General features: G+C 35.2%; 1 protein-coding gene across 7 annotated transcripts in view; it reads right to left on the bottom strand.

Annotated features, from left to right (window-relative positions):
- The window catches only part of TMEM144 (transmembrane protein 144), a 62894-nt gene that overhangs the window by 7566 nt on the left and 28015 nt on the right, over positions 1-27313 (bottom strand). For 6 of the 7 annotated variants that reach the window (XM_049631229.1, XM_049631228.1, XM_049631231.1 and 3 more), the window contains 6 exons: positions 26095-26171; positions 23769-23887; positions 20847-20966; positions 19630-19727; positions 16260-16313; positions 10035-10297 (listed from right to left, as the gene is read on the bottom strand). In XM_049631229.1, the coding sequence (XP_049487186.1) occupies positions 10214-10297; positions 16260-16313; positions 19630-19727; positions 20847-20966; positions 23769-23887; positions 26095-26171 (552 nt within the window). In that variant the 3' untranslated portion in view covers positions 10035-10213. Of the gene's footprint in view, positions 1-10034; positions 10298-16259; positions 16314-19629; positions 19728-20846; positions 20967-23768; positions 23888-26094; positions 26172-27313 lie in introns of those variants that run through there. The other variant, XR_007457921.1, reaches the window with a different exon arrangement.

Genomic DNA, 27313 nt, shown 5'->3' with positions numbered 1-27313 from the left:
CAGCATGTGCATTTATTGCATATAAATTGTGCCTCAAAAAAGTAAGGGTCGTATTCAATTAAATGTTTTCTATTAGTTGGGCTCTTACTTACTATTGTCTCTTCAACTCCTCTTATCCATGTTCTATCAACTTGCAAATTTCATAAATTGCTTCAAATAAGTGTAATCCTCAAAGTTCCCTCAAAACTTCTCTGTCTTACTAAATCATAGTCTTAACATGTTTTCCCCTCAAAATTTATGGAAGTTTATCACATAATAAAACATTTTTTGTATTTTTAAAATTTATCATGAATGAATTGACCACCAACCTCATAATGCTGTGCCCAGTCAAGTAAATGACAACTTACTTTACTTCTTCTATTAAAAGAATTCTTTTTGTGTTTATTCATTTTTGAGAGAGAGAGAGAGAAAGGGAGATGGAGAGAGAGAGAGAATGACAGAGTGTGAGTGGGGAAGGGGCAGAGGGAGAGAGAGGGAGACATAGAATCTGAAGCAGGCTCCAGGCTCTGAGCTGTCAGCACAGAGCCTGATGTGGGACTTGAACCCATGAACCGTGAGATCAGGACCTGAGCCAAAGTCAGATACTCAACCAACTGAGTCACCCAATGACCCCTACTGCTTTGATTTTTAAGAGGTATATGTTGGGTTTCAATTTAGAGATACATTATATATGTGGAAAGAATACATTGAGTTTCCTTCCTCAGAGTGTATATAATGATTTATTTATTTATTTATTTATGGGAGAGTACAAATGGGGAAGGGCAGAGAGAAGGGGACAGAGGATCTGAAGTGGGCTCTGCACTGAGAGGCTGACAGCAGCAGCTTGATGTGGAGCTTGAACTCACAACCCCGAGATCATGACCTGACCCAAAGTCCATTGCTCAACTGACTGAGCCACCCAGATGCCCCATGCATAACGTTTTTAAGAGTTGGAACCATATTTTTATTAGGCTCCTTATCGCTACACTGCCCCCGACCCATGCTTTTACTTAGTTTGACTAGAGCTTACTTTGATTTCAATAGAAGTGAGTGAAATTCTAATGTCAGACTAGGTACGACCCAGAGGAAAACTTCCTAAGAATTGCATGTTCTTTTGTGTGTCTATAATAAACAAGGTTTTACTATAGTCTCAGACACATTCTAAAACAATTTCCACAAATAATACCAAGGAGTGTATTTAAGGGTTTAAACTCAAATTCTTTTTATGGTTGAAGAGCTAATTACCACAAAATGGCCTACCATACATGTGATGGTTGATTTTATGTGTCACTTGAATGGGTCACAAGGTGTCCTGATATTTGGTTAAACATTATTCCTGGTGCGTGTATGTGAGTGTTTTGGGAAGAGATTAACAATTGAATTGGTAGACTGAGTCCAACAGATTGCCATCTGCAATGTCAGAGGCCTCATCCAATTCATTAAAGGCTGAGTAAGAGGGGATTCACTCACAGTCAGCCTGACCGTTTTTGAGCTGAAATGTGGGTTTTCTCCTACCTTTGGGGGACCTGGACTCAGAGCAGAACTTAGAGCATTGGTTCTCCTGGTTCTCAGGCCTTCAAACTCAGACAGGAATTTAGGAATTTACACCATCAAGCTCTCCTTCTCAGGTTTGTGACTCGGATTACAACTATATCATGAGCTCTCCCAGGGCTGCAGACTGCCAACTGCAGATCTCAAGACTTCTCAACCTCCATAATGATGTGAGCCAATTACTTATAATAATTTTCTTCATATATATATATATATATATATATATATATACATATACATTTATATATATAGGTTCATATATATATACACATATATGTATACATATGGTTCATATACATACATATATATATAGGTTCATATATATGTAGGTTCATATATGTATAGGTTCCTATACATATATGTGTGTGTATATATGTATATATATGTATATATGTATGCATATGTATATATGTATATATGTATACATATGTATATATGTATATGTATATATGTATACACATATATACATATACACATATATATATTTTAATACATATATAAATTTTATATATATAATATATATATATATAAAGCTTCAGTGTAAACAAGTGATAAGTAAGTCACAGCACACATATTGAAATTCTCTGTTCAATTTTATTTTTCACTTTCCTCAGGATGCTTAAAAGATAGGAGTTTAACTGTCGTCCAGAGAGTTTGTCTTCAACAGGAGAAAAGTGAGATGACTTCCACATAAGGAGCCCAGTAGCTAAAAAAACAATTGAGTTAACTCTGATATCCTTGGTGTGCTAGAAGAATCTTACTGTAAATATCAAGAAAGTTAATAAAAAATCCTACTCTTTTTCTTATCTAATTCCTGTCACAGCTTTTTCTACACAGAGATGTGTGCCTAAAAGGCTTTATACAACATTCCAGGTCATATGATTTATTTCTTTCTTAAAAATAAAAAAAAAAACAAATGAATATTACTTGACATATTCTACTTCATGGAGGAAGAGAGTATGCCCCATCCTGTACTATCTAAAGATGAAATGCTCAACTTTTTGAGGCAAAAAAAGCCACTTTTTGAGATCTCACAACATGTAATTGTTCTACTTATTCTATGTTTGCTTTGTAACTCAGCCAATATCTTTATCTGAGCAGTAGTACTGCTAGGACTAAAGGTTTTGGGTTGCATTTGTGCATCTTATTTTGTGCAATGTCTTGTACGCTCATTGGATTAGTTTCCTAGGGATGGGACAACAAATTACCACAAACTTGGTAGCTTAAAACAACAGAAATTTATTCTCTCACTGTTATAGTGGCTAAAAAGTCTGGCAAGAGGGTCTGAGGGAGAACTCCTTTCTATGCCTGTCTCCCAGCTTCTAGTGGCTTCCTGAAATCCTTGGCATTCCTTGGCTTGTAGTTCCATCACTCCAATCTCTGCCTTCATCTTCATGTGGCCCTCTTCTCTGTGTCTCTGTGACAAATATCTCTTTCCTTTCTCTTATAAGGATACTGGTCATTGGATTTAGAGTCCATCCAAGATGATACAGAGATCCTTAATTTAATTATATCTGTAAAGACCCTATTTCCAAATAAGGTCATATTCACAGGTACTGGAAATTAGGACTTAGACATATTTCTTGAGGAACTATATTCACGCAAGGATAATGTTTAATTATTCTTTGGTGTTGCTGTTCATGAAAATGTGACAAAAGAGAAATTGAAATTAAAATGTAACAAAATGTTAATCAGAGGATTTATGCTTCTTGCAAAGATGGAGTAATAAGAACCAGGCGAATCCTTCTACATTAAAGAAACTGCAAAATGGGTAAAATATATGAAACACTGGACCATAGGCAGGACAGGACTATGATCCCTGTTAGAAGGAGAAACAAGTTGAGCCCTATTATTTTTCACTTTTACTGCCTAGGTAGAGTTTATAGGCTGCAGTGCAGTAAGGGAAACACAAATAGAGCCCAGAAGCCTTCCTGAGTTGAGTATATAGTAATAAGAATTTGGGAAGATCAAGGCAGGTAGAATGTATGTATATATAGCTGGAGATTTAGAAAAAGAGGGAGGGGATGGAGAATCAAAGCAAGTTAAAAACTTATAAGAAATAGAATAAATAATAGAGAAGAACACAAATCAATGAAATAGGAAAGAAAAACATAATAGAGAAAACTCAACTAAATCTAGAGCTAATTTGTTGAACAGATTAATAAAACATGAACTTTTAGCTAGAATGTTCATAAATAGAAAAGAAGAAAAAAATTACCAATATTAGGAATGAGAAAGGGACATCACTACAGATCCTACAGATATGAAAAGGAGAATAAAGAAATATTACAGCGGCACCTGGGTGGCTCAGTCAGGTAAGCATCCAACTCTTGATTTCACCTCAGGTCATGATCTCGTGGTTTGTGAGATTGAACCCTACATGGGGCTCTGTGCTGACAGCGTGGAGGCTGCTTGGGATTCTTTCTATACCACTCTCTCTGCTCCTCCCCTCCTCATGCTCTCTCTCTCTCTCTCTCTCAAAATAAGTAAACATTAAAAAATATTATAAACAATATTGTGCCAATAACGTCTCCATGTTCACGAAATGAGTAAATTCCTTGGAAGACATAAATTAAGAAAATTCACTCAAGAAGAAATAGATGACCTGAATCACCCTATATGTGTTAAAGAAAGCAAGGCCTAGATAGCTTTACTTTTGAATTCTACCAAACATTTAAGGAAGAATAGTGTCAATTCTCAGTAAATGTTTTAAAGCTACTACCCTGATATTACAGACCAATATCCCTCATGAACACAAAGATAAATCCAGCAATATATAGAAAGGCTAATAAACAGATCATGACCTAGTAGTGTCTACCACAGGAATGCAAAATTAGTTTAATATTTGAAAATCAATCAGTGTAATTCACCATATTAACAGAACAAAAACAAAAAGCATGATCATCTCAAAAGATGCAATTTTTCCCCCCACAAAATATAGCATCATTTCTTGATAAAAAACTCTCAAGAAATTTCAAACAGAAGGTAATTTCCACAACCTGATAAACAGCATCTGGGAAAAAACATACAGCTTATATTATATTTAATGGTGAAAGATTGAATGCTTTTCCCCTAAGATTGGGAGTGAGATCAGGGTGTCCCATTTTACCACTTCTTTTCAAAATACGGCAGAGGTCATAGCCAGGCCCACAAAACAATGAAAAGAGATGAATGGCACCTGGATTGAAAAATAAGAAGCAAAACTCTTTATTTGCTGACATCCTGACTGTCCACATAGCAAATCCTAAGAAATCCATTAGAAACCTATTAGAGCTAAGAGCTGAGTTCAGCAAAGATGCAAGATACAATCTGTGCTCTTTATTTTTTTTATTTTTTTTTAAATTTAATGTTTTTATTTATTTTTGAGAGAGCGATAGACAGAGTACGAGCAGGGGTGGGACAGGGAGAGGGAGACACAGAATCTGAAGCAGCCTCCAGGCTTTGAGCTGTCAGCACAGAGCCAGATGTGAGGCTTGAACTTGTGAACAGCAAGATCATGACCTGAGCCAGGACGGATGCTTAACTGACTGAGCCACCCAGGTGCCCCTAATCTGTGCTCTTTTAAAAAAATATCAAAATAAAAAAGCTTTCTTATAATTCTCTTGGTTTCACTATGAGCAATTAATTTGGTTAAGGGCTCATTTTAAGGATTATTTTTCACGATCGGTTCCCCTTACTGTATTCCCTCAAAGTACCCCCAAATTTTCCTTCACAGCCCTCAAAGATTTTTACCTGATTTCTTAGGATTTTCTGATTAAGTTCCATGGCTGCTTTATTGATGTGTTTCAATGCCTAGCCTGTGCCTCAGCTGCAAGGAAACCACTCACTAAATATTTAAGGTATGATTCAGTAAATTTACTAAGAATGTGTTTTAGAAGAATCATTGGCTAATAAATTTTGGACTGTGAATTAAAGATATTCTTCAGGGTACAATGCAAAAAAGTTATTTTTTTTCTTGTGTGCCATGCATTGTGCTAAGTCCTTGAGGTATAAAGATAAAACAACTGCTCTCAAGGAGTTCACAGTAATTTTAACCATCACATGCATATAAAGCCAATATAATTCTCAAATATTTTTGGAAGAAAGGGAGACAATATAGTCTTCTCTGTTGGAAAGAATTACTTGAGTAGAGTTTTATAAATCAAAACCTTATGGTGTGTATGAAAGATTTATAGACTTTTATTAATGTGAGGTATAAATGAATTAGAAACAGTGCTTATAAGACCCTGTTGGTAAGAGAAAAAATATAGTCAGTGTCTTAGAAGGTTCTTCAGAAGATCATATGAATGCTTTAAGTTAGGCTCTAGTTTACAGCCTACTGTTTCTATCCTAGAAACTATTCTCATCCACCTCTCCTCTTCATTTCAGTGATTTATTTCATTAGGTCTTGTTGGAAATTCTCCATTTTGAAATTGGGATTTTTGAGTGTGTGTGTTTGTTTTCATGGGATTTTGTCAACATGAATTATGTTAGAGATTTTGTTACTGGAGAAAGATATTATTAACCTGCAGAATCTGAGTGAAAACAGACTAGGCCACCAACCTCAGAGATAATTTATGTGGAAGGTAAGTGGTTTGACCCAAAAAAGAAAAATAATATAATGCTCATTTATTTTAGTCTTTATTTAATTTTGTGTAGTTTTTTTTTTTTGCCAAATAATTCCATTTAAACAGATTGGTTTTATGCATTTTATTTTTTTCTCCTAAAAGTCTGCACAAAATTAAATGGATACTTATCTTTAAATTTTCTCTCTCTTTTTAGGAAGGAAAGACAGAATTTTGTTTTACCTTTTAATAACCTAGTTCTTTGAAATCTTTTAAAGAGTAAAGTATAAGTCACAAATTCAAAAATTTTGGAGCACAAGTATGATAAGAATCACCAGGAGTATTTGTAAAAATGCAAATTCACACTTTCCAGCCCTGGAGATTATAATCCATTTACTAGTTGTAGGAAATCCAAGATACGCTTTTTTTCAACATGTAGAAAAGGTAGGTGATCTAGTTTAAGCAGCTTAATATTTTACATCCCCTCAAAAATAAACATTATACACTGAAGATGGATTCAAAGAGTAATTGAGAATTTTTCTTAACTATACTATTAATTTAAAACTGAATTTCTGGAACAAGACACATCACATACTTAAATATAACAATTCCAAATGTTAATCATTTTTGTTTTAGTTGTTATTTTGAATACACATGTATGCTTTTTTCCACTAGGGAAAATAATTGAGAATGAATTATAATTGTTTTAGATCATAAAAGTAGATTAAAAATGGCTGTAAGATAAAAGGAATCAGACACAAAAGTGTACATACTATATAATCCCATTTATATGAAATTTTAGAACAGGTAAAAGTAATTCAGAATGACAGAAAATAAATTGGTAGCCGGGGTATGGGGATTAACTACAAAGGGGCATAAGGGAACTTTATGGGTTGCTGGCAATGCTCTATATCTAGGTTGTAGTGGTGATTACATGAGTGTATATATTTGCTCATAACACTTCCACTTAAGCATTTTATTGGATGCAAACTATACCTCGTTAAAGTTGATTAAAATAGGCTATATTTGTGAGGTTATTTTTTTTAATGAGGGTAAATTTCTGAAGCAAGTGTTTTAGGTAGCTCACATAATCTCCAGCAGGACCATAAAACTGACCTTGGAGGCTACATAATCAGGAATGTCACATCCTACTGCAAGGAATTCTGGAAAAGTGAGTTTCTGGATTCGACCTTTAGAAGGTGGGATTTTTAAGTTGGGTAATTTTCCAACTTTGTCTTGATCCCTGTCTTCTTTATTTGTGTGCATGTGTGTGTGCATGCTTTCTTTGAAATTTAAAAATATTAAAAAAAATAAAGAGGAACATAACATTCATCCATATTCTCTTTATCTAGACTTAATTACTTTAACATTTAGACACATGCTCTGAGCTCTTTTGCTGTTGATTCTTTAACACATATTAAAGAACCAATGTATGAATTCATTGCCATAAAAATTAGAGAATTACAGATAATGCTCAAGCTGACATTAACCCCAGAGTTGCCATTTTGATCTCATTTACCCTCACTAGAAGCAAACATTATTATGAGTTTTGTGTATTTTTTCTGACTTTTTGCATATATAGGCATGCATAGAAAAATATATATATTACTTTGATTTTTGAAAATGTACCTAAATGGTATCATGCTGTGCACATGGTTCTAGAACTTGCCTTTTTAACTCAATGTGTTTTTCAGTTCTACCAATATCGATACACATAGGTTTAGCGGTTAGCAACTCTAAGTGCAAATAAATGAGCACAACAGGAACAAATGTAGATTTGGTAGCTCAGGATAAATACTGTACTATTAACTCCATAAAACTCATTAGGAATTTTTAGGAATTAGGAGTTTTTATTCTGCTAAGAAAAAATTTTAATAATCTGGATGCCAGCCTCACTGGTCTCCTACTTCCCTACTTCAGGTGGTACCTTCTCTCTACACAGAGACAGCCAAGCAATAAAGAGTTAAAACACAACAATCTGACCATACTAGATAAGAAAAAATAAAGCTGCAAAACTTGGAGAGAGACATTAACTTCCTAAGTTGAGCAAAGAAAGTGTAGAATTGGCAATTGCCTGTTTATTTATTATTATTTTTAATGGTTATATATTTATTATTTAATGTTTATTATTATTTTCATTCTTTATTTATTATTTAATGTTTATTATTTATTTATTTTAATGTTTGTTTTATTATTTTTAAATGTTTATTAAGTAATTTAATGTTTATTTATTTTTAAATGTTTATTTATTATTTTGGGTGCAAGCATAGGAGGGGCAGAGAAAAAGGGACAGAGAGAATCCCAAGCAGACTCTACACTCAGCACGGAGCCCCACAGCAGGGGCTGATCTCACCACCATGAGATCATAATCTGAGCCTAAATCAAGAGTTGAATGCTTAACGAACTGAGCCACCCAGGTTCCCCAGTAGTTGCCTATTTAGACTAACCTGTATACAATGAGTTTTTGTATGGTAATTATTTTGAAAAGCTTATTTTTCCCCACACTACTCTAACACTAAAGGCATTGTATGGTAGCAGAAACTATATAGTGGTAATAAGATTAAAACATTTTTTTTCTTCTGCAATGGTTTAATTTCACATTTAAAACTTTGCATATAAATTGGCAATCTCAGCTAAAGAATGATTATGTTAATTTATATTTAAAGTTATCAACATAATTAATGGTATTTCAGGTTAAAGTTAAAATGAGTTTTGGTAAGGTGTGACAATTAAATAATTCAATAATGAAATCGAGACTCCAGTATCATTTTTAAAAGTGCACTCATAAAAAGGAATAAGTAGTTGTTTGGATGGGCTGGCGGTGAGGGCAATAGCTCTTACAAAATATTCTCCAATCTACAGACACATTTGCTTTCTCAAACAGCACATAATAATAATAACTAAGAATTATATAACGTTTGCCAAGTGCCAGACACTCATGAACACATGGTACAGATTTTAATTAACTTGAACCTTGCAATAATCATCATTATCACTATTTTCCATTTTACAGATGAGGAATCTGATATAGGAAGCTCAGGAACTTGTTCAAAGTCATACAATTAAGATGAAGAACAAGTGAGATTTAAACCCATTTGGGTTAGCTCTAGAGTGCATACACTTAAGTAGAATGCTATTCTGTCTCTTCTGAATACACACACACACACACACACACACATATGTATAAATAACATGTCCATTATTTTCTTTAACCTAATGGAAACCACCAGTTAAAACAGGAAGAAAGTCTCCAGTTTAAAGAGAATTTTACAGAAGTTTATTTCAGAAAAAAATAATAAATTATACATACAAAGAAGATTTTGGTCCCTCTAAATTCTCATTCTGATAAGCTAGACCCTCACTACAGCAACTCTAGAATTCCCCCTACATACATACATATGTGTGTGCATTTATGTATGTGCACTAGTATTTGTTTGTATATGTATTATACATACAATCCCAACGGTGGGAAATTTTTCTTCTCTGAAGAGGATTTTATCTGGAGATAATCAAGAGCATTTTGAGCTAAGACCAGTGGGTGATGTAGAGTTGGGCAATATTAATTTGAAGTAAAAATAAGGTTGGGCTAAAAATAATGAAATGGCCTTTTTAACATTCAGTGACCAACCGTGACATTTACCTTTCTAGCAAAGGATCTAAATATCTTTGGAATTCCATTATAAGGTGGGTCTTCTATTTCTCTCCCCAACATTTTTCTTCCTCTCTTCATTAATGAGGGTAACATGTTGGAAACTTGGACATATACAAAATTCTTTGTGTATATGAACTCCATACTGTTTTGTAGCTTATGCAACAAGCATAAGTTGCCTTGCCCATTGAGTCCATATTGTGGTAAAAGGAGCACTCAGCTGTAGTGCTATGAGAATGCAGACATTGTAGTCACCCAGGAAAGTCTTCCCTTCATAAATAGTTCATTAGCAGATTTTTTCATTTTTACACTTGACTGAAACTTAGTTTTCTTTATTTTCACATTTGTGGGGAAAAAAAATCATTTACCCAGTCCAAGACAAGTGGAGATCCATTTGCTGTATGAAAATGAACTCTGTCCTTGGCATATTTGTGGAGTCCCGTAGTGGTGTTCTCTTACCCACTGCTGCCATCTGCTGGTCTTATGACTGTTAGATTTTAGAGTAAGCCGTGCATAATGCGCCAGTCAAGATGATGCAAAATGCAAATATCATCAATAGGTAGTTTTGTAGACCCTGAATAATAAAAAAAATGTAACTGTAATTAAGAAAATTTGAATCAAACATGCAGAAAGCACAGACTCTTAAGATTGCTAGGGACCTTGCTAACTCTCTGCTCCAGCCACCTGCATGCTTTTTGCTATTCCTCCAAGCAATCATTCAGATTCTCTTGAAAACCCACAAGAGCCTTGCTAATTCACCCACTCAGTAAATACATGTGGACATCCACTTTGCATCAACATGTGCCGGAGTTAAAATGTTGAGCAAAATGTGCCCTTATGCAGATAATTATATAATATGGCAGGCAGAAGTTAATCACAGAAAAGAATGTTACAAAGTGAGAGGAATGTTAATAAGTAAACAAGCATGATTGTTTCTGAGGTGTGTTACAAAGGAATCTCAATGAGGCTGGTTTGGATGGTGGAGAATTAAGCTTCTAACTGTAAGTATCAATTAATTGGGCAGGGAAACAGGTAGGGACTCCAGGTAGAAGGAATTTTATGTGCAAAGCTCTGTTGTATGAGAAAGTATGATACTTGCCAGGGAAAGAAAGTCAGTGTGACCCATGCAATGAGTTAAGTGGATAAAAACCAGGTTGGAGGGCTATGGCCCAAACATACATGGGGCTCATAGGTCATGTACAGTTTGAGGTTTTATTTTTCCAAGTAATGGGAAGGCAAAGACATAGGCAGCTGGACATGGTGAAAAGATGGGATTCACATTTTATAAAGCCCACACTTATTTGTGGATGGTGAACAGATTGCAGGGGTCCAGAATGGATGCAAGGAGATCATTAAGGAGGCAACTAAAGTCTGCTTGGGGACAGATGACAAGGTACAGATGGAGAGATAGAGCTCGATCTGAAGGATGAGAAAGAAACAGAGAGACTAAGTTTGCCTTGCCCAGCTATGGGTAGGTCCACTGATCTTAAAGATGGGGAACACTGAGAACCACTTCCCAATGTGGCCAGTCCATCTCTGATTAACAAATATCTTTCTGTGTTAAGTAGAAATATTTTATTTACCATAAGTTCTATCTATCTCCAGGGTTACAGATAGATCGATTCTAATCTCTCTCCCACAAGATAAGCCCTGAAACATTAAAAAATAACTGTCTTATATTCCTGAAGCAATTTTTTTTCCCGATCAGTATTTTAGCTCCTTTGACCATTTTTCATATGAAATAGTTTCAAGCTCCCAGGCTATTCCCATCTGAATACTGGCCAGGCTGTCTATATCCCACATTAAATATAAACCCTGGTGCTCTAAGGTAAGGTTTGAACATCATGAAGTAAAACAGGACCAGCACCTCCCTAACTTTAGATTTTCTGTCTATGTTTAGACTTTATGTCTAAAAGTGCACTGAGATCTCCTGACAGTCAAATAATATAATATCATTATTAGCTCTTATTAGGATTAATGCCAATTAATACATAGCCAAAATTCCAAAAAGCGTATAGTCTCTTTCTTCAACCTAATAAAGAATTGGGAGAGAATGGATTAATTGACCTGTATTTGATGATGAGAGAAGTCTTTGTAAGTTGAGTTGGGGACAGCTGAATTTTCTGATTCACTGTGAGTAGGAATATTACCCAAAGTCCCTCTAATACAAGTTCCACAAATGAAAACAGCACCACAAAGCCTTGCTAAGTACAGAGGAGCTTATTAACACACACACACACACACACACACACACACTCCTGCTAAGACTTTAAGGTTCCCTGATATCTTGTCAGTGTTGAAGACTGCAACCTTTACCTAGATACCTGTACTGGTGGAGAGCAAGCACTCAATACCTATTTGTTCAAAGAATGAATACACTCAGGTGATTTCCAAATGTCATTTGTGAATTAAACGGTTGATACAATTACTTAAGTAAGAAAAAACAACATACGGGGCCCTCACTTATTACCATTTTATAACCTGATTATGGGACTAAGCTCTCTGATTATTTGCTAAGCTCTCTCCTTTATTGTCTATGTAGACAGAAGAATAATGTTCTCAGAGAGTAAAATATTTTTCCCTTTAAGGTGAAGAATCTGTTCAAACTTCCCAGTCTCCTAGAGAAAAAGACCAATTATATTTGGGCAACAGCAATTGTTTCCCTATATCAAAGGTGAATATTAGCACTTAAAAGATCATGCTAACATTCTCCCCAAAGCAAAAAGTTTTTAACTTGGATTTCTGAAGCAGTTACTAAGGTCACAAATCATCTCATCCTTTATCTGAGATTAGCTACTGACCTATAAATTGTTGTAGCGATAATCTCCTGTATTTCTGTAGACATTGTGGCTAATGTGTGTTTCTAAAAATAATAATTTATATCTAGCTTAAAATAGCTAAATATAAAATTCAAACAAATTTCAAACAAAACAAACTTCCCAAAGAGGAACAGATAGCAGATATAAAAGAACACTGGAAGTAGAAAATATCCAACTGGTGCCCTATGGCATTAAGATTAAATGAAATCATTAAACCCTTTAGCACAAAAAGTACTTGGATCTCAGATTAAGTTCTTACTCCTGCAGGTTGTAGACTTTCCAATATGTGTCTTTGAGTACTGCTTCAAGACATAATTGGTAGGGCCTAAAAGTCATAGAGATACATGTGTTGCTTTTGTTTTCCTCTAGGGTTTTATCTTGTTTCTAAGAAGAATAATGTTTAAAAATTCTGATAGGATTTTGGTGTCAGTGTTCAGTTGACAGCTCTTTCTTAAACTCGGTGGCATGTAAAGTATTTAAAACTTGCCTTTAAGCCACCCATTAAGAGGCAGTTAGGCACATGCATTGAATGATAAGCCTCACTTATCATTTTATTAAATGTTAATAAGTTTATCAACTTATTAAATTTTGTTTGTAGACAGATTTGTAAGTTCTTCTGCTTTTTTTTTTTTTTTTAATTCCCAGAAGGTCAATAAAAGTCACTCTCTGCTTTCATCTTGGCCCTCTCTCTCTCTCTTTTTTTTTTTTTAATTTTTTTTTAACGTTTATTTATTTTTGAGACAGAGAGAGACAGAGCATGAACAGGGGAGGGGCAGAGAGAGAGGGAGACACAGAATCAGAAGCAGGCTCCAGGCTCTGAGCCATCAGCCCAGAGCCCGACGCGGGGCTGGAACTCACGGACCGCGAGATCATGACCTGAGCTGAAGTCGGATGCTTAACCGACTGAGCCACCCAGGCGCCCCTGCCCTCGCTCTCTTTATTTTTACATACATACTTGGCCAAACTCACTCTCAAAATTCCAGAGACAATTGCGTTGGAATTTTGTAGAAATCACACTGAATGTGAATTGGAAATAACTGTCTACTGACAGCAGTGAGCTGCTCCCTCAGGAATACGGTGAGCTTCCCCATTTGTTCTGATATTATGTTTTGTAGGAAGTTTTTGTGGGAAATTGAGTGGTTTTATAAATCTAGCATGTTTCTTGCTGATTATTTTCTTATCTTTTAATAATTTCTATAGCTTTCAATAATATTCATTTTCCACTTTTTAATCAGTTATTGGTATTAGAAAGCTATTGATTTTATATTTATCCTATATTTCAGCACGTTACCAAATAATCTTATTGGATCTCAAGATTTTCAGCTGACTGTCTTGAATTTTTAACGAAGATAATGTTACATGCAAATGACAATTTTCTCATTTTCTTTCCTACATCTATGTTGGCTCTTTCTTAATTTTATTTTATCACACTGGCTAGGATCTCCAGAAAATATTGAATAACAACAATAATGGAGAAATCTTTTGACTTCCAATTTAAAGAGAAGACCTTTTGTTTTCAGCTTTATTGAGGTGTAATTGAGAGAGAACTTTTGTTTCACCTTAGCTATTTGTTTGCTATTTTTTTTTGACAGACAGCTTTCTCCTATTTGAACATTTTGAAGAGTTTTTTTTCTTAATTAAAAACTGATTTTTAATTCTAGCACATGCCTTTTGAAAAAATATTATCACATAGCTTTTCTCTGTTTATCTAACATTATATTACAGTGATTAATTTGCACATTATAAACTATCCTTGCACTCCACAGTTAAGCCCTACTTGGCCATGGCTTTTCATTAAAAATTTGGTCTGAGCTGTCGTTTTAAAGGTGTCCATAAGCAACAAAAAAAGCTTTCTTTGAATGTCTTTTAGTTCTTTTTAGAGGACTAAGGAATTAACAGTAGGCTCAATGGTTAGGGTTTCTCTCTCCCAAGAGGTTCTTGTAACTAGAAAAGAAGATTTTTGATTCAGTTACATTATTACTGCAGTAGTAACTAAGGTAATTTTCAAATCCTTTATTTTAAATTTATTTTTGGTTTGTGCTTCTTTTTAACTATAACTGCAAATAAACTATGCTCACTTGTGATTTTCTAAGGCTTCAGTATGTTATACTAGATAATAAACACCCAATTTTTAAATAGAAATCATGGGGCACCTGGGTGGCTCAGTCGGTTGAGTGTCCGACTTTGGCTCAGGTCATGACCTCATAATTCGTGAGTTTCAGCCCCGCTTCTGGCTCTGTGCTGACAGCTTAGAGCCTGGAGTCTGTCTTCAGATTCTGTGTCTCCCTCTCTCTGACCCTTCCCCGCTCATGCTCTGTCTCTCTCTATCTCTCAAAAATGAATAAAAATGTTAAAAAAAATTAAAAAAAATTAAAAATAAATAAATAGAAATCATTGCCCTGATTGGGGCAGAGGAAATACTTGCAAAGAGATTACGACATGTTTTGGACATAGAACTACTTTTTGTGGAAAGCAACCCTAACTAAAATAAATGAGAAATGTGTATGAAAGTAATTTATGGCTCTATAAATGTTTTAAGTTGTCTTATGCATAAAAAAAAAAAGATATTGGTGCATATATTCCAAACAAATTTATTATTTTTTAAATTTGAGAATCTTGTACTGTCAAATTATGGTTTTCTAAATCAAAACATTTCATTTAAAATACAGGAAATGATATTTTATATCTAATATTGAATAATCAATCATTTTAAGGATCATCCAGGTATATGGGTCGCCTTTTGGTTCCCAGATATTAGTAACATCAGATTGTCTTAGAACCAGAAATTATTTGTTATAGCTGCAGATTAAGATAGAAAATATTACATCTCTGATGCCTTGACAGAGTGTCTCTAATTTGTATAAATATTTTTTAGTAAAAGCTATTACAAAAATACTATTCACATATGTTCCTCAAATTAAGGTAAATGGGAAAAATTCTGAAAACAATTAAAAAGTATTTTTTTAAGATTTTATTTTTAAGCAATCTCTACACCCAACATGGGGCTTGAACTCATGAGTACAAAATCAAGAGTCACATGCTCCACTGACTAAGTCAACCAGGTGCTCCTACAACAATTTTTAATGAAAACAACAACAACAACGACACACACACACACACACACACACACACACACATCCTAGAAGTATTTAATAAATGCAATTTTAAATCGCCATCATTTACACTTGAAAGAGAAGTGGTAATAGTCCCTTGCTACCCCACCATTTTCTTATAAAGTTGCTGGTTTGCTATGGAGCCTTTGAGAGACATGAGAACCAACAGAAAAATCTATTCCCAAGGTCCATTTGCCTCAGGGATATTTTAATCTTAGGATAAAAAAAATCTTTCATCTTGTTTATCTGCCAGATTTTACATTAAGTAAAATTTCCTTCTCATCATATTTTATTGGTTATTTAACCAAAATCTCTTAAAGGAAAATAAAGTCAACTAAAGCATTTTTGGACTGGGGGCTGAGGTGGAAAGAAATATGTTTCATAATAATTATCACAGCTTTAGTATTTTCTTTCCTTGTTAGGGATGATAACATTTTGAACATCTTCACTTGTTAAATCCTTTCATGTGTTTTCTGCCCTGGGCTTAGGAGTCACATACAGTTTTCAGAAAAATAACAGAAACATAGTATTAAACATAGTATTAAATACCTTTCTTACCTGGACCTACCTCTGTTTTCTAAATCTGCCCTTTTCTTGTACATACCTGTATTTCCTTAAACTTGAAGACACCCCACATTGCAGCTATAAATCCTGGACCCTTAAATAAAAAGAAAAGTTCTAATTAGATTAGTTATTTTTCTGTGACGTGTACTCTACATACAGTAAATTGGAGAGATGACCTTATGCTTTGAGTAACTTTTTGCCATGAAAACAATACAACAATATTGTCAGCTTAAACTATTCATAATCTCAGCTCTAATTCAACATTAACCAAGGTAGCATTAGGTAAAAAGTAAAGATTTTTTTGTTTCTTTATGATTTTCATATTTATTGTATTCATGATGCTGTAATATTTTGTGCCATGTAATACTTTTCTTTAATGTTATCTACTTATAATATTTTAATAAACAAATAGTTTATGTTTTTCTAACGAACTTAGGACAATAGAAATAGGATTAATAGAAGTAAGTGTAGAAACCACTGATAACTTTTTTGGGAATGAGGCAATCTCATAATTGAAGAAACTGTAGTATGTTCTCTGAGACCCAGCCAATAATGTACTTTAAAACATTTTTGTGGCGCCTGGGTGGCTCAGTCGGTTGAGCATCCGACTTCAGCTCAGGTCATGGTCTCACGGTTCGTGAGTTCAAGCCCTGCATTGGGCTCTGTGCTGACAGCTCAGAGCCTGGAGCCTGCTTCCGATTCTGTGTCTCCCTTTCTCTCTGTCCCTCTCCACCCCACGCTCTCTTTCTCTCAAAAATAAATAAACGTTAAAAATATTTAAAAAAAAATTCTTAAACTGATACTATTGCACGGTGATGAACTATGTCTAACGTTAAATCCCAACGAATGCTAATGACAGTATTATGGAAAGATACAAAAGCCATGTAAAGATAAATAAGCAATAGGTTTATTCAGACAGGAATAAAATAATATAGGAAAAGGAAATGAGAAGAAGGTAGGAAGGATGATACTGCAGTTTGAAACTTTTAGCTATTAAAGTTTATTAACTTTTTATAGCTGAGAAGGAAAAAAAAATGGAATTTGGTCTTTGTGGAGAAGGTGTATTGTATCAGCATTTTTAGGATTCCTTTTCAAGCTCTGCACAAACTCTGGAAGAGTTTCACATAAACAATTCCAACATGTTTTTCCCCTTCCACTACTCCAACCATCTACACGGCTGGGTCAGCAAAGTTGGACTCTACTCCCGGTATGTAAGCGAGGCAATAAAAATACATTACTCTGTTTATCAGCATCTGGAAGTTTCAACATCAAAAGAGCCAGAGAACTAGGTCAAAGGAACTGTCTTTTATCAGTGACGTAAGGTCCTAAGCCTCAAAATCCAAATCAAACAAGAAGCATCTGCGTCCTTCAGGCAATTCCACACTGACTTGGGACAGGATAAGAGGAAACAATAGAATGGGGGATATAATATTAATGTTATCATGCCAATCACTCAAGAATTTTATCCTCTCTAATCTGAAAATTTATATCCATTCAGAGAACATAATAGAAGACAATGCCAAAAGGTATCATTGCCCTTTGAGGCTTTTTGGGTGATGATTTCCTAAATATTAGTTTAGACGTGGTCTAAGGGTTATTGTAGGGAGTGATGTGGTTATAGGAATGGTGCTTTGCTAAACATAATGCAAACACAGTTCAAAGTGTGGACATCCTCTTTGATTCAGGCAGAGGAGAGCCAGGTAGGAAGGAGTTTTGGATAAGAAATATAGCTGATTTTTTGGCAATTGGGATTGCATATTTTCCTTCCATAAAATGAATATAAATTGCACATTTGTAAATCAGCCTTTGAAAATGAGGTGAGCTTGAGCTATCTTCAGAAGCCGAGCTTCTGAATAAACTGATTCAGCTTTTAGATTTATCAGAGAAAACTTAGAGCAGAGGGAACAAGCTTGCTCCTGCTACATGGGTTTTTTTTCTTCTGTTTTCTTCCCTCCCACCTCCCTCTCTCTTTTCCTTCCTCCCTCCCTCCTTTCCTCCTTTCCTCCCTCCCTCCCTTCCTCCCTCCCTTCCTCCTTCCCCCTTTCTTCCTTCCCTCTTTCCTTTTTAATTATCATTTGCTAATAAATAATATAGATGCTGCTTTCAAGAAACTCACAATCTAGTTACCAGTGAGTACATAACAGTGGAAATATATGTACCTGGGAAGAACAGTGCTCCTGGAATTTAAAAAAAAAAGTGCTCTTTTGATAAAATAAAATTGATCATATTTATTATGGTTGAAGCTGGGTAATGGGTATGTTTGAAATTTTCCACTAAAAAAAGTTAACGTTAAAAAAATCTAGTTCTCCCAAGAAATGAAATAAAGAAAAATATGAGATCCTTGAGGTAAAGACTGAATCTTGTCTGCATGTGGAAAAGGTTGTTTTTGACTAGAATAATGAAAGTGAAACCAAACAAGAACCTAGTAGTAATGTTGCTCAATTCCCTCAACTCCCAGGAACACCTGTTTTCCCCAGGTAACAAACCCCAGGCACCAGAGGAAGCTCCACCTGGTGGGTGAGAAGACTTTGCTTATATCACGGTGATTCGAGAACAGTCCTTCAGACAGGCAAGTCTCCAAAAGCCACAGTGATTACTCCCACCGACCATCTGCCCATACCTCACCTACCTCAGCAATTTATTTCCACTGAATTAGGCTTTAATGTTTTGTCCTAAGTCTTTACCATAATTTAATACAAGAAAGAGTGATAGAAAAACCAAATCTCTGTCTACTGTAAATTTGTTTGAGGAATATTATTTATTGTTACTCAGTGTCCTCTGTAAAAGGCCCCATGTGATACATTCTATTAAGAATTTAGTGCCAGAAAATAAATGGTCTCTTCTGAGGAAATAATATGTTAAAAAGAATTAGCTACCCCATTAACTCCCTTTCGTAAGCACAGCGCAAAACTTGATGTTTAATCATATAACTCATCCAGAGACAGTAGTTTGCTTTAGCACTTCCTGAAAGCCTTCTTTAAAAAGTACCAGATGAAGTTCCACATGAGGAGTCTGAAGTACTTTCTGTCTCACAAGGTTTTCATGAGCTTCAAGTGCCAGAATATACACAAGAGCATTTTTAATTTATAAACTGTCATGTAGAGATAAATATTGTTATAAACAGCAAATTACAATGTATCCAAAATAACATTAGGTAAAATGACCAGACAAAAACTGCAAGGATATCAACGATTAATAAACCTGCTAAAATGAGGTTAGCAATGTTCCCTTAGTGGTCAAGGACATGAGACCAGAGGCTGCTGGTGAATCCACATGAAACTATTATACACATCGTACTCTTAAAAAAATCAAACTCCATGACAGTCCTCAGTGATTCACTAGGGTTGCTTCAGAAAAATCAGATTTACCTTTAAAAAACAAAACTGGGGAAAGACGAGTTAGCTACTTACAGCAGTGATTATTGGAAAACTGACCACAGCACTGAGAGAGTGGTTAGCTATGAACCAACAGCAGGTAGCTATTGCCCAAAGAGCTCCTGACAGGAAACCTGAAACACACACAAACAGTGCACACTTACAAGCCACGTTCCTCTCCTGAAAAATCCATGCTCTAGATACAGCAGGAATATTAAGTTGCTCATATCAACGCATTCCCATTGACATTGTCGGCCAACATGGATTTTTGAGCTGTGTTTTATGATAATTTTGGAAACCAAGTCATTTTTTTTTTTTTTTTTGCTTTTGATGGCTGTGGGTATAATTATCAATTTTTTCACTTTCTTGACATTAAATAAAATACCTAATGTTGTGGTTGAGGTAAAGATTGGCTAGTGGAGAAGGACCAAGGGACGATACTGGATCTGAGCATGCTCTGTGAACACCATTTATGCTAAACTATAAACATAAAGATGCTTAGAGCTAAGGGGGAAAAAAAAAGCCTCCTAGAATTTGAAAGAAAATACCAGATATAAATTTCAGGATAGTTTAGCTAAGTGTTCAGTACATATCTTATCATTTTTTATAATGGTATAGCAGCACACATTGACTTTACTGAATCAGGTATTCAAAATGAATCTCTGACATATGTTTTATTTTGTTCTTAAAAAAATTTTGCTTGTGGACTTATGTCCCAAATTGCATTATGGCAAACTCTAAAATAAGTGAGAAAGTGTATGTATTTTTTACCAACAATGCCAAATGGATTAAGCCCAAAGCATGCTATTCAACATATGCTTTTTTCAAACTCTAAAACGGCTTCTTCTTATTTTTCAGAGAAAATGTTTGTTGACCTAAGTGACTACAAATTTCTATTTGTTGACACTTTAAAAAAATAGTCATAGGACTCTGACTTTTAATAAACATCCTGAGGTAATGAAGAAGAAATAATAAAGTCTGATGGTCAATTTACAAGATATTCTGGTGTAGGAAACCAGTGGATCTTAGATTCACTGCTCAAGTTTCAGGTTCTGTGATGACTAGTATTTCATATCCAGTTTCATGGCTTTTAAATCCTTCATATTTAGTTGTGAGTTGGGTCAAAGCGATTAGGGAATGAACATATACACAGACACACACACACAGGATGGCTTGGTTTCCAGACGACAATTAATCAAACTAAGTGAGTGTACTCTCACAGAGTAAGATTTTTTTATAGTAAATATTCTTACCTGGCAAGACTGCTTCAGGATATAGCTTAGGGTTATTTTTCATGGCTATACAGTAGGCGAAAAAGTAGACTGTACTTGTAAGAAAGATGCCACTGAAGTGTGCAAAAACATAGTCTAAATCTGAAAATACATATTATAAAACTCTCAAATGTGTCATTCATTTCAAATATATTTAAGGTTCTAATAATAAAACAAATCCACCAAAATTAACCTTAAAAGTAAACAGTCATTAATTATATTTTATTATCCTAGTTTTCTACATGCTGTTTATATGGAATTAAATTAACATATTTAAAACTTAGAAATATAAAGTGGTAAATTAGTTATTATAATCAAGTCTAAAAGACTTTTTTATGATTATCTTGGAAAGATAAATAAGAAACTATAAACATTATGTGAATAAGATCTTCTTTTTAAGAATTGTATTCAGACTGGGGTGCCTAGGTGGCTCAGTCTGTTAAGCATTTGACTCTTGATTTTGGCTCCCATCATGACCTCATGGTACATGAGACTGAGCCCTGCGTTGGGCTCTGTGTTGAGAGTGCAGAGCCTGCTTGGGATTCTCTCTCTCCCTGTCTCTCTGCCCCTCCCCTGCTCACACACATGCTTTCTTTCTGTCTCTTTAAAAATAAATAAACATTAAAAAAAGAATAGTATTCAGACTTAATTTTATCAATGGCTATAGCAAATCTCCAGGTAGACTGTATTTGGGGGGTGTGTGTGAAAAAATTACGGGAGTGCTAATTTTATATGGTGACCAATTTGGAGACCAGCATCTCTGTTGCAGATGACGTTATATGGAAGGATATTCAGGAAGTTATCCCAAAGAGAGTTTTATTCAATTATCTATTATAAATCTCATTACATTATGGTGGCCCAATATCTGAGAAACTGCAGTTCCACTGATTGTTTGATTAGGTTGTACTCTAGTCATACAGACGGGTGTACTATAACTTATTGGCTGGGAAGGCCACATTGGATGTTCCTCTCAACTAAAATTTTGACAAAGATGAGTGGCCATGTTTAAGGAGAAAAGCTTGAACATCAAAGAGTTTGTCTATTCTTCTAAAATCTTACACCCTACTTCTGGATCAACACATCTATGGACCACCACAAGAGGCAACATAACACAGTTTTTAAAAGCACAGACCACCTGGGTGGGATCTTCAATCCACTACTTGCTAACTTTGAGACTCAGACAAATTACCTAATCTCTTTCTTAGTTTTCTTAACTGTAAAACAAGGATAATAATGGCATCTAACCAAAAGGTTGCTATGAGGGTCAACTGAGTTATTGTAATGTGCTTGGAACAGTGTCTAGCACAGTTCATGTACTACTTACGTGTTTGTTAAATAAATGAAATAAAAAATTATACCTCCATAGGATTATTTTTGAATAAATTGGAATAAGGTGTATTCCTACCAGACTACATTAAAATTTTCATAGGATAGGGGCGCCTGGGTGGCGCAGTCGGTTAAGCGTCCGACTTCAGCCAGGTCACGATCTCGCGGTCCGTGAGTTCGAGCCCCGCGTCAGGCTCTGGGCTGATGGCTCGGAGCCTGGAGCCTGGAGCCTGTTTCTGATTCTGTCTCTCTCTCTCTCTCTCTCTGCCCCTCCCCCGTTCATGCTCTGTCTCTCTCTGTCCCAAAAATAAATAAAAAATGTTGAAAAAAAAATTAAAAAAAAAATTTTCATAGGATAGATCCCTAAGAATTGATTGTACTTTTACATAAAGAGATTGTTGAGTACATTGTTTATTACGTCCCAGGACCAAGAACAACTGTACTCCTGGGTAATTAGTTCTTTTTATCTTGCATTCACTGATTTGTGGGACTGATCTGATTTCCCTTGTGTCTATAAGAAACCTTAGAGCAAAATTTATGGTCCATTTCTAGCCAGTGTACAGATGTGTCACAGAGTTTAGACTCATTCCTGGTTCCATTTTATTTTTTCACTCTTTTTTCTCCTCTTTTAATTTATCCTATGTTACTCTATTTTTATTGTTTTTTTTTCCTTTACAAATGAAAAGAATAAAAACACCAAAAGTATTGTATAAAGTCTTATAAAAAAGACAGAAGTTAGTAAAAGATTTGAGTGGTGTTCATGGGGCTGAATATAAAAAGGAAGGAAGAAACAACGGTCTTCCTTCTTCACTCTATCCATTCAATTAACGTTGTTCAAATACCAGCTTTTTTTTTTATCAGTCTTTCCCTCATGACTTTTGCCCTTCAAATTTTCCCTTATCTGAACATAGATCACATTCATTTTCAGTACCATCTAATTTAGAACTTGATTACCCACAATCTCATTCTTTTATAATTTCATTGATGGAAACTATGCTGTAACATAATGATAGGACTTCTGCAGTAGACACCCTTTCATCTCCTGATGAATCTGTACAAGGCTATTTCATATAGTGTTAAGTTTATACCAGAGAGACTAATTCTATCACTAGAAACTGAGATAACTTGGGAGCCTATGTTGGGCTTTTCAATGCACTACTTTATGCTTTAAAAACAATATCCTCTAACGAGGCTATACTTTGACCTTTAGTTCATTTTAAAGTGATATGTACCGCACTTCAGTTTTTTTTTTTTTTTTTAAGAGAAGAGTACATATTTTCCCAGAGATTAACTAACTGGAAAATAATCTCTAAATCTTACTATAAAGCCAGGAACCATGTGTTAACATCCAAGTAGCTGATATAAATCCTGACTAAAGTTGATTATATTTATATTTGATGATCATGTGAAAATACGCAAACAGTCCTTTATTACTTTTAATCTTTAGTGACCATTTACAATGAAAAATATCAAATCTATGTGCCAGGATTTACTACGTAATCACATTCTTTTTATATTCTTAAGTAGAAAAACAGGTGTGGAGTTTATTTATAAAGTAAAATAATGTTTTACTCTTACCATACTGGCTTGCCCCTGTGTATATGCTATCATTTCTTTTGCTGTGGTCCTTTATATAAATGATTGGCACAAACGTAGACCCGTAGAGTATTCCAGATATCACTGCAAGACTGCAGCCCCTTAAAAAACAAATACATCACTGCTAATCTTGACCCACAGCAGTATTTCTGACAAACACACAAATGGAATCATAACGAAAGCATGCTTCAGAGTATAAATCACAAGCAGTTAAGCAGAAATCACTCATCTATCTCAAGCTCCATGACTGTCAAAAGTCAAAGAAATACCCTGCAGGGTCAGAGCAGCATCAGGGCACAGACTGAAGCTTTGGTCCCCCACTGTTTAATAGTGGATGTACACAATTTACAGAAGTTATAATGGATTAGCATTGTAAATTGTCATTACATAGATAGGACGATTGCCATCATAATAAACTTGGCTCTCTAAATATGAACGATTTGTGAACTGATGCTATGCCCTCTGCTTCTTTTTTAACCAATAACACCCAGCACAGGGCTAGGATAGACAAAATACTAAATGCATGCTTGTTCAAAACAATGATGGAAATCCACAGACTTGCCTATGTCAACTATGCCTTAGTCAACTACGGCATGGTCAAGAAATGCTGATTTAATAAAATAATTTGGATATTTGCAGTAAAACATTACTTTTTGTAAAAAGAGAATATTTCATCTTAGCACGGGGTTCATGTTGACTCCTCAGACTTGGGCCTTATTCACATGAAGCAAGTATTCCCAATAATCTTAAGGAGAGATGATTAATATTTTGGAACAATCCCTTTAAGTTAATACAAAGGATAATGGCATGAAACAGGAAAGTTTTAGGCAAAAAAAAAAAAAAAAAACAAAACAAAACCCAAAACCAAACAAACAACAAAGCCAAACAAACAAAAACCAAACCCATTTCTTTCCAAGCTTAAAACATATTCTTAAAGTTTATTTTAATAGGAGCTCACAGGGCCCATCAGCTCTATCCACACTGGAAATCCCTGTGTCCTGGTGAAGCCTGGAGCACATAGTCCTGAAAGGGGTATCCCAGGCACAGACTGGACTAATAGATCAGGTCTAGCCAATCATGAGACAATCAAAAATGGTCAGAGAAAGACAGGTATCACATGATTTCACTCATATGTAGAATTTGGGAAACTTAGCAGATGATCATAGGGGAAGGGAAGGAAAAACAGAGAGAGAGGCAAACCATGAGAGACTCTTAAATATAGAGAACAAACTGAGGGTTGATGGGGGTGGGGGCTAAATGGTGACGGACATTAAGGAGGGCACTTATTGGAAGGAGCACTGGGTGTCATATGTATGTGATGAATCACTGGATTCAACTCCTTAAGCCAAGACTACACTGTATGTTAACTAACTTGAGAATTAAAAAATAAATATACATTAAAAATGGTTTTCTTAACAATCCCTTAAGAAGGGAGAAACTTTGCGAAAAAATGTGGTTTTTTTGAGAGACCGGTTTTACTTCGAAGCAAAAACAGCAACATGTTCATCTTCCAAAGCGTATTTGTGAGCTCATTCTTTCATTCACTCAACTGATTTAAACATTCATCGAGCATTTGTTATGCACCAGGCACTGCCTCTTTCCCACTGTGAGAATAGTGTACATACTAACAGAGGAAATGCTTTATATTCTTAAAGTGCTTATGTGTGTCACCACAGAAGGTCCAAAACAGTCATTGACTAAATCGCAAGCTATATGCTTACACATTTTCACATTGCTCTGTGAATCCAAAAACGTCCCACAAGAAACTCTAAAACACAGGGGCTGATGGTAAGCCAAACTCTCTCAGTCTTTATGATTATGGGGGGTAGAACTACATGGACCCAGAGTATACTACTATATTTGAAAATGAATATCGTGAGATTATAAAATCGTCTAACACATGAGTGTAGGGACTTCCAGCGGACGGCAGGCCTCCTGGGCAGTGCAGTATTAGAGAAGTGTATTGCCTAATTCGACTGTGATTGCTGAGAGCATATCGGTCACTCTGTGCTGTGGCCTATATTACCTCTTTTACTTTAGGCACAAAATTGTTGCAAAATGAGATTGCTTTAGTCAGCTTCTTATTGGCCAGAGATACTGCAGTAGCTTAAGAATTCCATGAAACACTGAGATCAAGGACCTCTGTACCTAAAAACTCAGCAGAGGACAAGAAGGTCTCTCCACCATCAAACTACAGGAGTCAGAGCTTATGTTACCATTTTCTTCTTGAACTCAGATGAGTATCACTTCACTCCAGTAATCCTTGCTTTACCCAAATATGAAAGAGAATAACGGAACCTCTTCTTACACTATGCGCTGTTGCAGTGTGGAGAGTTTATCCACCCAGGAATAGTCACGACAGGGATCTTGAATTTTGTTGATCACCTATTGAAAATATTGGCATGAACCAAAACAAAAACAGCATTCCTTGATAATCACATTGGTGACAAAAAGATTTTCAGTGTTTTTCTCTTCTTTCCCAAACATACTTTAAAATATGAACAATTGACATTATGCATTCTGATTCTGTGGATATCTCCAGACTCAAATGTTTCTGATTCTGTTCCTCTTTCATTCAGAATGGTTTGGCAGTTGGCAACTTCTCTGTTTAAATTTTTTCAGTTTAATACATGGCTACTTTGATACACCTATCAAAAGTAACAGAAGTTAACAATGCTTGTGTTTCTTTTGCATATTTTAGTAATCTGTTAAAAAAATTAGAACCAAGGAAAACTCAGACTCTTCTACGGAATACCTAAGATTGATAGGCAGTTTTCTTAGTTTTTGTTTTTGTTTTTGTTTTTGTTTTAACTGAATTAATAAAACATGTCCAGCCATGTTTCATGATTAGGTTAATATTCTGAGTCAATAAAAATTATAGGCAAATTTATAATATTTATAATATTGAATAGGATCATCTTTGCCTTTTGGCTAAAGTTTACTTGATGTAATACTCTTACTGCTCTTGTAAGAGATAAGAAGTAAGATTTGAATTCTTTATCATGTGTTAAGTCAAGTTTTCCTTTGGCAATACTGCTTTCTTTTGTGATGAGGAGTTCATAATGTATGGTTGTGTAATACCCAATCATGCTGCTTATGTATCTTTACACTTGGTTTGCTCATATCCCTCCATCTTGCTTAGGAAAATCTAAGGCAGTTAGCCTACAATTTATCTTGTACCAGGTGGCATTTCTTTTCTCGTTCTCTCCCTTGGCTTGAAGAGTGGTTTGAAGATTCAGGAGGTATCCGAATCCATAGGGTAGGTAAGGAACATGGGAATGCTCCTTAACTCAGTCTCAATTTGTCCCTTCTCTCTGTGACATTTTCCAGAATAGAGATGTCTATGGGTTAGCAAATCTCTTTCCCTTATACTTCAGCTAATTATTAGTTAACTTTTTCAACCTAACTAAGGGTTCAGTCACCTTATTTGATGATGGTTTTGATAGGGGAAGAGGGAAGAGAGAAGAAAATGTTAATTTTGAAGTAAGGAGTACAGGGAGCACCCTCAGGGAGGCAGTACGTCAGTG

Source organism: Panthera uncia, chromosome B1, assembly GCF_023721935.1.
Source record: "Panthera uncia isolate 11264 chromosome B1, Puncia_PCG_1.0, whole genome shotgun sequence".
Taxonomy (NCBI): Eukaryota; Metazoa; Chordata; class Mammalia; order Carnivora; family Felidae; genus Panthera; species Panthera uncia.
The sequence above is the reverse complement of the archived record's forward strand: the minus strand, read 5'-3'. Positions and strand labels throughout refer to the sequence as shown.